The sequence below is a fragment of the Gobio gobio genome (assembly GCF_949357685.1).
Source record: "Gobio gobio genome assembly, chromosome: 17".
NCBI classification, from domain to species: domain Eukaryota; kingdom Metazoa; phylum Chordata; class Actinopteri; order Cypriniformes; family Gobionidae; genus Gobio; species Gobio gobio.
The window spans coordinates 38,893,426-38,907,267 of NC_137110.1; the positions used below are offsets into that span (position 1 = coordinate 38,893,426).

Here is a 13,842-nt window from a genome sequence, read left to right on the forward strand (position 1 = left end):
GCACAGAGTCCTGACCTCAACTCGATAGAACACCTTTATGATTAATTTTAAAAAAATATGAATTATGAATTGTGAAGTGTTGCTTGCAAAAAAATTTAAATAGCAGGGCTTAACATGCTTATGCTAAGCAGACAAACCTTAACCCCTTGAAATAAGACCTTTTTATATCATTACACTCTATGCTGTAGTTCCTACACGTAGCCGCTAGAGCGCGCTCTTGCATAAAATAATTTGACGCTGAGAATCATTTGAATACATTACGATGCAGTCCTAAACATGAGCAGCAGGAGTCGCTGCACTTCTGCAAACAGCTACATTTGAGAGGAAGAAACAGAACAGGAAACAATTGTGTTGGAGGTGGAGGAAGTGCAGTAAGGAACACTAGGGAATAGTATGGGAAGGACACAGTCACCTCTAAACCTACAGTAGGGGCTTCCTGAACCTAAAACAATTTTTTAAGCCTTATTGAATCTTAAGGCCAGAAAAAACAATTATATTGACAAAATTGTATTGGTTTATAAATAACTAAAGGTCATTTGAGGACAGCCTTTCTTTCTGTGTGAACAGAATCAACACAAGATCTCAGATGTTTTATTAATAGACTGATACATAAGGTTTCCCCAGAGGTATGTGTAAATTGGCCAGCAGTAGAGAGGATAACCCTGCAATGACGGCTAGTTAGGAGAGAAGACATGCTGATTATGAAATAGAATATGGCTTCAAAGGCAATGATTTCTGTCCATTGCTATGGGAACCGTCCACAGGCTTGTTCTCTTGGTAACAAGGGCAGCAGTGAATTCAGCGACCTGCAGTCAGAAAGTTTGTTCTGGTATTGTAGTAGTTTGAGTAAAGGAAAGCATTTGTGGTGTTTGCGATACATTTGAGACTTTACAAAACCTTTTTTTTTTTTTTTTTAAGTGGGGTATTACATGTCATGGCTCTCTTAAAGGGATAATTCACCCCAAAATTAAAATTCTGTCATTAAAGGATTAGTTCACTTTTAAATAAACTTTTGCTGATAATTTACTCACCCCCATGTCATCCAAGAAGTCCATGTCTTTCTCTCTGCAGTCGAAAAGAAATTAAGGTTTTTGATGAAAACATTCCAGGATATTTCTCCATATAATAGACTTTAATGGGCTCCAAACGGTTCAAGGTCCAATTGACAGTTTCAGTGCAGCTTTAGAGGGCTTTAAACAATACCAGACGATGAATAAGGGTCTTATCTAGCGAAACGATCAGTTTCTGCGAGAAACCGAGCAGTATTAATGCTATTATTTTACCTCTTATCAGTCGAACGTGATAATCTCTGAGCTCCGCCATTACTTCCGCTAAGTGAGGTCAAATACGAGCGTGGTCATAGATATATTGATCGTAGATGCCTCATTCTATTGATCAGTGCAGGCGCTAATGAGGCATCTACGTATAAATCTATGACCATGCTCGGATATTCATTATTCATTTTTGGGAAGTGATGGCGTGGGGACGGCTGATGCAGAGCCATAGAAAAAAATGAAATAATTTTTTTAATATGCACTGTAAAAAAAAAACAGGTCTCCAATTGAAAAATTTAGATGTGATCGCTCACTAGAAAATTTTCAGTTGGAGACCTGAATTTTTTTTACAGTGTGGATATTTTTCTTACACAAACGCATCGATTCGCTTCAGAAGGCCTTTATTAACACCCTGGAGCCGCGTGGAGCACGTTATTTGACGGACAGATGCATTTTTTATGGACTTCAAAAACAAGGGTGAGTAAATCATGGGCTAATTTTCATTTTTGGGTGAACTGTCCCTTTAAGTTTAACTGAAACTGGGCAGGGATTTCTATTTCCCAGCATTAGAAAATTGCTAGTAAATGCTCAAATTAAGTGTTATATAATGTTTTTTTGTCTAGATTAATCCTAACTGGGAAATTCAGTATAATGTTTAATGTTTTGTTTTGCTGAATAGTTTTTGTTAATGTGGGTTTTTGGAGAGTTACCGTCATGGTGACAAGTGGTGCATGTGGATTGGTTTGAAAGCAAGTATATTAAATGCTTTGTATTGCTGCACTCATTCAGCAAGTACTACACCATGCTAATGTTAACAAATGAGCATTTTTTTAATTAGCTTGTTATAGCAAGCTTAGTTTATACTAATAATAATGTTCATATTGAAGGTATACGTGTAAATTTTAAGTTAAATGTATGAATTAGTGTACTCAAACATTTCAAGTTAAGAACAATTAAAATGTATAAATACAAAATCTGCCAGTTCTGCTAACTTAAACTTTGAATTTCTTAACTTAAAAAATTCCAGGCAACTGATTGCCTCAATTTTTTTGAGTTTTGCCAATTTATTCAGGTTTAAAGGGTAGGGTTAGGTTTAGGGTAGGACTACATTTTTGGACAGGAATGTTGTTCCAGGATCAACTAAATATTTTGATCCAGGAACATGTCTTGGCAAAAACATGTAGGTTACACTGAGGCTGTAACCAGGTCGTTTTCATTGGAAGGTCCAGTTATGACATTTTGATGAAACATTTCAAGGTCTTATCATTAAATTAAAAAATAACCATATGCACGGACAAATTGTGCACAATAAGATCTATAACAAAGAAAATAAACAAGGTGAATTTCAATTTATTGCCTAGGGGAGCACGGGGCACAACCTAACGCGGGGTTAGTTGTAACATGCATGGTTTAACACTTTCCACACATCCCAGGATGACGAAACTTAGTGTATTTACTAGTAGCCATATCAACATTATTTAGAGAAATAAAAATCTTTGGAAGATATCACTGAACATTTATTTAACCATAGCAAAGGTAAATTTCTTACTTAAGTTTATTTTTCATCTTTGTTTTTTGTGTTTATTTAAAATAAGACAAATCTGATATTTGTTATTTAACAGTTGAGATAGTTCTTTAATGCTGATTTAACCAGCAGAAGACACAAGCCGGGTTTAAATCCCAGTTGTGCAGGTGGGGTGTGATGTAACACTGCATTACGATGAGCCCCTATTATAACTATGCTATTATATTCTATACTTTTATGATTTATTTTGAGAAACCACGAGAAAAGGGTGAATAAAGACTGAGAGTCAATGTTCAGAAATTATTAATTTTTATTATTTTTCAACTATGCTGTATAATTTTATTTAGCGATGTGTTTGTTGTCAAACTAAAAAATGTGTATGTTTTTAATGATTAAAAAATGCCATTATTTTATTTTAAAAAGTTAATAATTGTATTTTATTGACAAAATATTTTAGTCTCTCATGGATATTTTATTATATCAGATAACATTTTAAGCTGTCATTTAGCCCTGGAGAACCCACGGGGTCAAATTTGGCAGCTGTTAATTGCTGCTACCCAAAATGAACAAACAAAAAAAAATAGTCAAATTTAACTTCAAAAGCCCAGAGTGCTACTTCTGGCCCCTGTATAGAGACGCCTAGTGGATGAATATTGAACTCACAAGTGCCAGAGTGATAGTAACAAGATGGCTGACCACATGCTGTTTTGTTGAGCTGGAAACCTACCCAAACAAAATAGTCTTCTCAGCAAACCAGCAGTTGGTAAAATTGTGTATTTTTGTTAATCTATTTAATATTCGCTTGCAGAATGCCTAGAAGTACGTTTTATATTCTTTTTGGATAAATTAGTGACTCTGAGCTAGTTCGAAAAACGATGGGCCAAAAATGACCCTCTGGGTGTATGGGTTAAAAAAATGTAGGGTCAAAAATGACCCTCTGGGTGTATGGGTTAAAAAAATGTAGGGTCAAAAATGACCCTTTCGTTCTTTGAGTGACTTTGATGGAGAATGGTGACAGTCCTCCTGTATTTGGCCTTGAAATAAATTCATTTGTATAATATATTTTACTAAGTTACCTTGAAGCTGATGATAGTGACTTTGGCCCTGAATTGGACAGCGATAGCGATTCTGATTAATTGTTTCAACCGCATGAAAGTGATGGTGGTGAATCTTCTGCCCAAGATAGTGACTCGTCCAATGACTTGTCCAGTGATGAAGATGTGCCATTTGCCGAGACTGCTAGCCCACAGATTGAGCCAAATCACAAAAAAAACATTGTTAAATGTAGCTGTGTGGTTGACTGATTATTTTCCTAAATTTAAAATAGTTTGCATTGACAGTGTTTGTTATTGTGATTCTTTGAAATGATACGCCTAAAGCCCAATGGGTCAGATTTGGCCCTATCCTATAGGGAGTAAAGGGTTCAAATTGAAAAAGTGGATATTTTGGTGTTCAGTGAACTTATAGCAGTAATTGAATTTCATAATTTTCCAAAGAAGAAAGTGGTTCTTTGGTTCTCCAGGGTCATTTAGTCATGTTACAATGTGCCCCTCACATGTTACAATGTACCCCAGCTATGGGGCATGTTGTCACAATTCACTTCCATTCTTTCGGGGTAAATCAAGAAAAAAGTATACACTGTATTAAAGGGTTAGTTCACCCAAAAATGAAAATTCTGTCATTAATTACTCACCCTCATGCCGTTCGACACCCGTAAGACCTCCGTTCATCTTCAGAACACAAATGAAGATATTTTTGTTGAAAGCTGATGGCTGAGAAAGGCTTCAGATTGGCCTCCATTGGCATTCAGTACACTTATACTCCCAAGACCGATAAAAGGCACTTAAAACATTGTTACAAAGTCCATCTCACCACAGTGACTCTACAATAATCTTACGATGCGACGACAATAGTTTTTGTGCGCAAAAAAAATCAAAATAACACCTTTATCCAACTTGTTACTGCCTCCCGTGTGTGCCTCCACGACGCATGCGCGAGAATATGACGCAGATCCGCCGTTCGGACAGATGACCCAGAAGCGATTTGTTTACAATCAGAGGAAGACGCGCGTGTCTAAGCTGTTGGATTCTACATTGATCGTGCTTTAGGTCTCGGCGTAGTGCTCAAAATGGGGCTTAAGTGTGCATTTCATGGATTCCCGAACCCCGGCGCTACGTCATATTCTCGCGCATGCGTCGTGGAGGCACACACGGAAGGCAATAACAAGCTGGATAAAGGTGTTATTTTGATTTTTTTTGCGCACAAAAACTATTGTCGTCGCATCGTAAGATTATTGTAGAGTCACTGTGGTGAGATGGACTTTGTAACGACATTTTAAGTGCCTTTTATCAGTCTTGGGAGTATAAGTGTACTGAATGCCAATGGAGGCCTATCTGAAGCCTTTCTCAGCCATCAGCTTTCAACAAAAATATCTTCATTTGTGTTCTGAAGATGAACGGAGGTCTTACGGGTGTCGAACGACATGAGGGTGAGTAATTAATGACAGAATTTTCATTTTCGGGTGAACTAACCCTTAATAAAACCTCATAATTGTAATAGACATGTGGGAACAAATAAATACTCTGAACCCCAAGTGGATTTACTCAAACTGAGACTTTGGGAAAGGAAACAAATTTAATAAGGGTCATTTGTAAGCTAATGTTAGTGGGTAGTTTTAACATAGTAATGAAGGTTGGTATAGTCTATGTGTATTTTCAAATGAAGAAGGCACATTTTCAAGCGGTTCTCCTTGAGAAATTACTACTTCATGAGAAGTTGCCCAGTTATGATTTATTGACAAATGTATGTACGTCTGGCAAATCCTTCATTTTACATTCCTGTCAGTCACGTGTTAGCTACATGAGTCACCTGTCTGTCAGCTTCAGATGAAGGGGAAACACCAGAGAACTCGAAAATCAAGTCTTCAGAACACCTTTCATGCACATTTAGCCGCGAACAAGATTCGAGTGAATGGAAACGTGCTGCAATGTAATGAAACTCCCGTCTTGTCACGCAGTAAAAAAATCATGTGACGCCATGGCCATGCACGTCAGTGTCACATTATAGGTTCTCTCTCTCTCTCTCTGTGTGTGTGTGTGTGTGTGTGTGTGTGTGTGTGTGTGTGTGTGTGTGTGTGTGTGTGTGTGTGTGTGTGTGTGTGTGTGTGTGTGTGTGCGAGAAGGCGCATGTTTTGCGTACATTTGAGACTTGTTTCAGGGTGTGACGTAAATAAAAGCGCTCATTAAATCTTGTTTTCAGGGTAACTTAACCACGCCTTGGATAGTTTCTCATTAATTAATTAATAGCCTTCATAACATTTTAGAATTTCAGTTGAAAATAAACGTTTTCTTCGAATAACTAGGAAGTAATATTTATTCGTAATTACAATTTCTAAGACTGAAATATTTCTATCAATTCCATCCATCGACAAGACGCCAAGGTCAAACTGGTTCTCTGTTTTCTCCATCATTTATCTGTATGCTGCATATATGCTACATGTACAAACGACGTTTCCGGACTCTGAACTCGCTTTATCTAAACCGATTATCTCTTTAAAATCACTTGTCTGTCACAACTCCATAGATGGATCTTCAGGAGAACAGCTGCTGGACCGTTACCAGATTCGTCGGAATGAGGCACGTGACGGCTCAGCAGCGCATGATTGTGACGTAAAATACTGGAGCCTAACTCTCGCGCCTCTAAAATGAAGTGACCTTTCTCTTTCGCCCTGATACAGAATCGGTCCGCCAACCGGCACGAGCAGAGTACCACAATCCCGACAGGCAAGGAGGTTCCTCACACGGTCTGAAAGGTAACATTTATAATCGATCACGTCGTGTTGAGAACTGTTCGGCGTGTAAACGATCACAGATCTGATGTTTATACGAAATGGAGGATTTTGAAGCGGTTCTGAGGAAGGATGACGCGAGGTTGCGTAAGCTTACCGGTAACGTTACTTCTCAAGAACAATTGTATGTAAAGGAAGGAATATGCAGGGTTTAACAAAACAAAAACAAAAGAATCTGTTTTGAATTTAATCCCAACAAGAAAAATACTCGTGTTATGTAATTGAGTATTAAAAAAATGTTAAGTAACTCGTGATGAATTGTGTGCTTTTATGGGTGTCTAGCCAGATGTGGCTAACTGCTGACGTTAGCTTGCACAACGTGGATCTAAAGCCGGTTTATGACTTTTGCTATGTTCTTATTTTGTTTAAGTATAGTTATCTCAGAGTCTGTATATAAATTGAATTGGGATTTGTCACACATACTCTAATCCGACGACTACTTCATTTTGATCTAGTTCTAACAACCTAATGCCTAACGAGCTATACATCAGTGATTAAGGCTTCTTTTAATAAAACGATTTGAAGTTATCCTTGGATGAACAACTTAACACCAAGATGCTTACTCTGATACGAATTGGCAGGGATTGGATGTCAGAGGAAGCAAGTTTATCCAACTACCTAGAGACCAATAGCAAGTGCTTTACATCTCCACGGGTGGTGAACTGACCTTAGGAGCATTTCTAGAGCTTTTATTGGTTGATTTATGTCTTGAAGCTGATCTGTTAATCATATCGATGCTCTATCCTTGAATGACCTTCTGATGATCCGTCCACTGTGCTTTTAAACCGCTCACCCTTCAAATGCCTTTCTGCAGTGTTTTCACATCTCCTCCTTTTCTTCTAGGTAAATATGGGTGACGTTGAAAAGGGAAAGAAGGTTTTCGTCCAGAAGTGCGCCCAGTGCCACACAGTTGAAAACGGAGGCAAGCACAAAGTGGGACCAAATCTTTGGGGACTTTTTGGTCGCAAGACTGGTCAGGCAGAGGGGTTTTCCTACACAGATGCCAATAAGAGCAAGGGTAAGGCTTATTGGTGAAGAACAGCTTGTCTTTCGTGTCCCTATGAGATGGAATGGTGTTGTTTAACAAGTCTTTATGATGCCTTCCTTTTCTCAGGTATTGTCTGGGGTGAAGATACCTTGATGGAATATTTGGAGAACCCTAAGAAGTACATTCCAGGCACAAAGATGATCTTTGCTGGCATCAAGAAGAAGGGCGAGAGAGGAGACCTTATTGCATACTTAAAGTCAGCCACATCATAATACACAGGGAGAACGAGGAAGCGGCAATATTTAAATTAAATGTTCGTAGTTTGAATGTCTTTAACAATGTCAATTTGGATGGTGTGACAGATCAGGTGGCCAGGATTATTCATCATAACAGGGCATGCTTATAAAGCCAACCCATTTTAGCTGTGAGGATTTCTTTTTTTTGTGCAAGTAGTAGTAAGAGTCAAGTTACTGCAGATCCCCAGTGCTTCCACTGAGGGAAGGAAAACTGTCCCCTGGTTTCACAGGAGCTGTTGTACATTAAATTATTAAAATATACTGAACCCTGTAAGTATTTGGATTGCAACGAGTTGTCTGAAGAAGCAGCATGCTTAGTGGTAACTAATTGTAACGGATGGATTTGAACTCAAATAAAACGGTCAAAATGGTCCATTTGTTATGTTTATTCTTCTAGCTTTTCGTTTTGTAATGTACAAGTGAAAGTGCACCATTTATTCAGTATTACTTAAGTTTCAGTTCTCCGTGTACTAAGTTTTAGGGGTCGAATGACTCCGGTGACCCTGTACTTGAGACCTTTAAACTCCGGATATAAAGTGTCAGGTATTTTTGAATTACCCTGAGAAATTTCAGGGCAAGTCCTGACGAAGTCCTGCTAAAAAGATGTGCCAAGTTATGGTTTGCCTTGACAATTGCACTCCCTGCTAAGGAAGGTTCTGAAAAAAATTAGTCATGGTTCAATATAAAGTTTTCTATTGATTGCTAAAGGAAATTTCAAGCTTTCAGATCAGGTAATTGGGAATTCATTGCACTGCTGTAAGAAATACATTTTATTATTAAAATTATATTACTGTATACTCGATTTCACTAAAATGCTCTTTCATTAAATAAATCATGCGTTATGTAGCTTGGTGCCCCCTGTTTTTGAAATACATTGCGTCCAAATTATAGATGATAATCTAGATAACTGTAACAAAATAACTAGCTTTAATGGATATAAGCAGACTTAATTGAATATTTAGCCTGTACTGGTTGTTTAACTGGCATATGTGACCTGTGTTTGAGTTCAGCAATTTAGCTTCATGAGTAATACATTTAAATCACCTCACATGAACCATGAAAGACGTTTTATCAGTTTGGAGGATCACATATAAATTAATTGCGTAGCATTTCTGTCCTTATCAGCGCTAAGTATTGAATGGACTCGAACTTTAGATGTGTACGTGCAGTTCACGTCAGAGAGCAAAGTCCGAACAGAGAACCGAGTCTTCTCAGAAAAGTGCACTAGTCAGATCCAGTCTGACCAGCTACCATATATCAACACTCCAAAAGAATCGGGTTCTGTGAACGTTCCTAATATAACATGACATAACATGTCATACGTAATGTCAGAGGAATAAAACAACCTGGTTTATGTATAAAAAAAGAATCTACCCTGACTCAAAGTTTCAATGTCACTAGAAGTGTCATTTTAAACGAAAATGTCGCCATCTAGAGGTCACCAAAAGTTACGCAACGCTTTTTTATAACACTTATTAAACGCAAAGGTTGCGCAATCAACATGCATATTTGTTGAAGCACGTCACACATGACTTTAATTTATAAACTGAAACAAAAATAATTAAACAATACTTAGACTATATGTTGTATTAATTCATGGTGAATGTTAAGTTACCACAGCAAAACACAGATATACAGCATAGTTCAAAACATAATAAATAATAATTTCTGAACATTGACTCTCAGTCTTTATTCACTCTTTTCTCGTGGTTTCTCAATAGAATTCACATAAGTATAGAATACAATAGCATAGTTCTAATACGGGCACATTGTAACAGTGTTACAACACGCCCTAGCTGCGCAACTGGGATATAAAACCGGCTTCTGCTGGTTAAATCAGCATTAAAGAACTATCTCAACTGACAAATAACAGATTTAAGATTAAAATAATATCAGATATATCAGAAAAACAGAGATGAAAATGTAGCCTACTTAAGAAATTTACTTTTGCTATGGTTAAATAAGTGTTCAGTGATATCTTCCAAAGATTTTTTAATTTTGGTGCAATTTTTTCTCTATATATTACTGATATGGCAGTAAATACACAAAGTTTCGTCATGCTGGCATGTGTGGAAAGTTTTAAACCATGTGTGTTACAACTAACCCCACGTTAGGTTGTGCCCTGCTCACCCCTATGTTTGGCAACTGTTCTTTTAACCCTAATTGGAAGCCAGGAAGACACATTATGGCCGTATTTCATGAAGCATGAAGAATCATTTTCACACATGAATTGGCACCTCTGAGTCCAAACCAGACTTTAATTTATTGAAAGTCTTTGGGATGTGCTGGAGGAGACTTTACAGAGTGCTTGACTCTTGCACTGTCAAAATTGATGCACCTCTTGATGGAAATAACATCACATTTATAATTTTTTGATCAAGATCTTGTATTGACAATGCAATGTCTTCCTACGTGGTTGTTTAAGAAATTAAAAGCTACACACTCCACACATATAAATGTATGGTTAGAAGAACTGTTGCCAAACATATAACATGCCGGAAACAAAATAATCACTACAATAATGATCCGATCATAGACGCTTAAGCATGCTTTATGCTATATTGAAATATAGGTTAGCATTTTGGCTCATAGCACAGCAGTAATTCTTATTTTGGTGTTTGCGAACATGTATGTGATAAAAAATATATGTTTTACGTAGAGTTAAATCCGGTTTATTTAAAGCTAGGCTATAAGACGACAATATCTTGTTGATTTATGCCTTTGACATAAATAGAGCAAGGCCTACCACCGTCTGTGTCACGGAGAGGAACCTGTCATATGCATGTCTAAAATGTAACTGTTGAATTACAGTGTCAACAAAAAACAACATCGTTTAACTTCTTATTTGATCTGTTTTACCTGGTAACCTGCCAGGTACACTCTAAAAAAAAAAGGTTCTATATTGCACCAAAAATGGTTCTTGGCTCGTAATCATAGGGGAACCTTTTTTAGTGCTATATAGCACCAATTTTGGTGCTTCAGTGGTTCTTCAGCGGTTCTTTAGAGGTTCTTCAGCAGTTCTTCAGAGGTTCTTCACCGGTTCTTTGACTAAGGTGCTATATAACACCTCTGAAGAACCGCTGAAGAACCACTGAAGCACCAAAATTGGTGCTATATAGCACTAAAAAATGTTCCCCTATGATTACGAGCCTTTTTTTTAGAGTGTAATCTTGTAAAGATGTAAGTGTAATAGACATTTAATTGGTATTTCTGTGTCAATTCTGTACCTATTCAACATCCTCAACCTCAAGGTGAAAGTGTCTGATACAGGAACTTAGACAAGAAATATGAATAATACACGAGCTGGGAGGGATCAGAGGACGGTGCTGCCACACCACAGAACTCCACTAGAGGTCAGCAGACAACTCTCTTTTCTTTCTCTTTTATTTACAGTTAACCTATATTTCATGTAATAATGTAATATGCCACCTACCTAACCTAAACCATTTTCAACTTTAAAATATACTGAAACCACCATAAAATATAGAGGTGCAGTTACAAAATTGCCTTTTACATCCACATAAACATGTATTATTATTATTATTATTATTATTATTATAAATGGTATTTGAAAGACTATACATTAAACATTTTAAATTAACTAGTGAAGGGAAAAAAATATGATTTAAAATATTGAAAACATTACAAAATTATGTTAAAGGGATAGTTCACCCAAAAATGAAAATGCTATCATAATTTAAATCCAAATATGACATACTGGATCAAGTGCAACATAATTAATAAATGCAACATTTTATTTCACTTAAGGGCTTCAAGGATAACATTCATAATAGCCAGCAGAAAGTCACTTTGAGGCAATACAGTAAAACAGTGAGAGTTTAGTCACTCTTAAATACATTATGTGCCAAGTGCCATACATTCAACAAATGACAGACTGACTGGCTTCTTCAAATATAATACACTCACACAAGTATAACTTTCCGTAAACCATTTTGGTTCCAGCAGCACTTAGCAATATAAACCATTCTGAGTTCCAATAGAATTTTCAAGCCAATAATACAAAATTGTAAACTTTCACACTTGTGAAATATTATTGACAGGGTAAAGAAGAAAAACAAAACACTTGAAAAGATTAGAAGATTTAATAATTTCAAAAATCTGCAGGCCATTAACCATTGAGGTAATTTGAATTATTATATCATCGTAAATTTCTCTCTTTCATTTTACTAACTGTTTACTCCATCTCAGTTTTGTATATTTTTCCTTATGCTGTTAATAATTTCTAAATATACATAATCATTATATATGTATTTATATAAATACTAGTAGGAGTAGAGGGATTCTGTTAATAGATCTTAATTTGAAGTCAACATCTAAAATACTAACACAATTAGATGAACAAAAAGCATATTCCATGTTACCAGTCCTGAAACTCATAAAACCAATCCTTTATTTTCTCGTGGATCAATATGGATTTGATGGGTGGAGCTTCTAAAGCAAAGTTCTGTAATGCACTGACCACACACTCACACAGCCAGAGTGGACCACAGAACTTTCCCCGAGGAGCCATGGTTGAGTGTGCGTGTTTTTCTCTGTAGAAGTGTGTCCATATGTGTATGTGTGGGTATGCGACTTTGGCAGAGGAAGCCCGTTTTTTAATTCTAGAATTGTCTTTAAAATGTAACAAACATTTACTGCCATCAGTAGGGCTTCACTCAGTTTGCTTGCAGTTGCCTTGGTTGAGATGGTAGCCCTCTCAGGACCAATCAGCTTCTGAGGTTCCTGGGAAGTAAAACACATGTTAGAATTTATGTCCACTCTCTAGAATAAGCTGACGTGTCTCCATGCATTAACTACTTCAAACAGTTGCACCAATATTTAAGAAAAATTATTTGACACAGTCTGTAATGGAGGTCTTATTTCAAACCACAAAGGTCTATTACAAGAAAGGGAAGGAAAAAAAGTCTATTACAAAAAAAAAGAAAAAAAAAAGGTATTTCAGCAAAGAGTATAAATGCAATATATGAAAACATATACATATGAATTTACCCACCTAATATATAACATGTCAATTCGGTTTTCAGAAGCATATTTAAGGATCTACAATGAACCTAACGTTACTGGCCTATATAGATTTGTGAAGAGCTAAGCTATTATTTGAAACAAGTCATCTATGATTTTGCACTGGTTCTCTTCTCAGGTTTTGTATCCAAAACTTCTCAAATTACTTTATATAATAGTTTAAGCCTGGCATCACTTTAAGAACCGACTAAAGCAAAGTAATTTAGTACGCACGCTATTCTGAGTTTATTGCATCACGTCCAAAAACATAAAGTTGAGGGCAAAGCCACTGATGAAAGTTTAATACTGGACTGTAAAGTGTCTGCTTACCTCACGGTTGACCTGTGGCTCTCCTGGTTGTGCCTCGAAACGGACTGAATGTATCGCTGGACCCCCTCTCTCCCGTCGCTAAAGGAATGTCGACGTGGAGCTGCCAAACGTGAACGTGTAGGGTACTCATGAACGCGCTCGTCGGAGAGTCTTCTCTAAGCTCGTACCCTTGGCATAGGTAGAGTGGGCATGGCGCTAATCACAACTACTTGTCACATTTCGTGGCGTGTTGAAAGCTGAGGGGAAGAAATTCTTCAAAGACGTAGCTTACAATGTATGATTCATCTAAAAGCGGCGTTCAAATATATCCTAGCCTATAGGCTATATATTTCGTTGTACTTTATAATGCTACCATTTTAATATAACGTTTAATATTGTGAACGTTTCATCCTAAATAAGATTTTACTTGGCCATTAAACTTATATTAAATTATATTTTAGTTAGCTTATGGTGTAGGTTCTGAAAAGAAAACCAGAGCAAGTAGCAATTTTTATGTAATTTTGCCAAATTAATGAGGTAAACTTGTGCTTTGCTGTTTGTGCATGTGAAGAATCAAGATA

General features: G+C 36.8%; 1 protein-coding gene across 1 annotated transcript; it reads left to right on the forward strand.

The window, feature by feature from the left end:
* Nucleotides 1-6,473: 6,473 nt before the first annotated feature.
* On the forward strand, nucleotides 6,474-8,301 carry cycsb (cytochrome c, somatic b). Its single transcript, XM_079840073.1, has 3 exons — nucleotides 6,474-6,610; nucleotides 7,490-7,664; nucleotides 7,761-8,301. Exons 2-3 carry the CDS (start codon nucleotides 7,496-7,498, stop codon nucleotides 7,904-7,906), a joined length of 315 nt encoding a protein of 104 aa, XP_079696199.1. The 5' UTR covers nucleotides 6,474-6,610; nucleotides 7,490-7,495; the 3' UTR covers nucleotides 7,907-8,301.
* The last annotated feature ends 5,541 nt before the right edge of the window (nucleotides 8,302-13,842 follow it).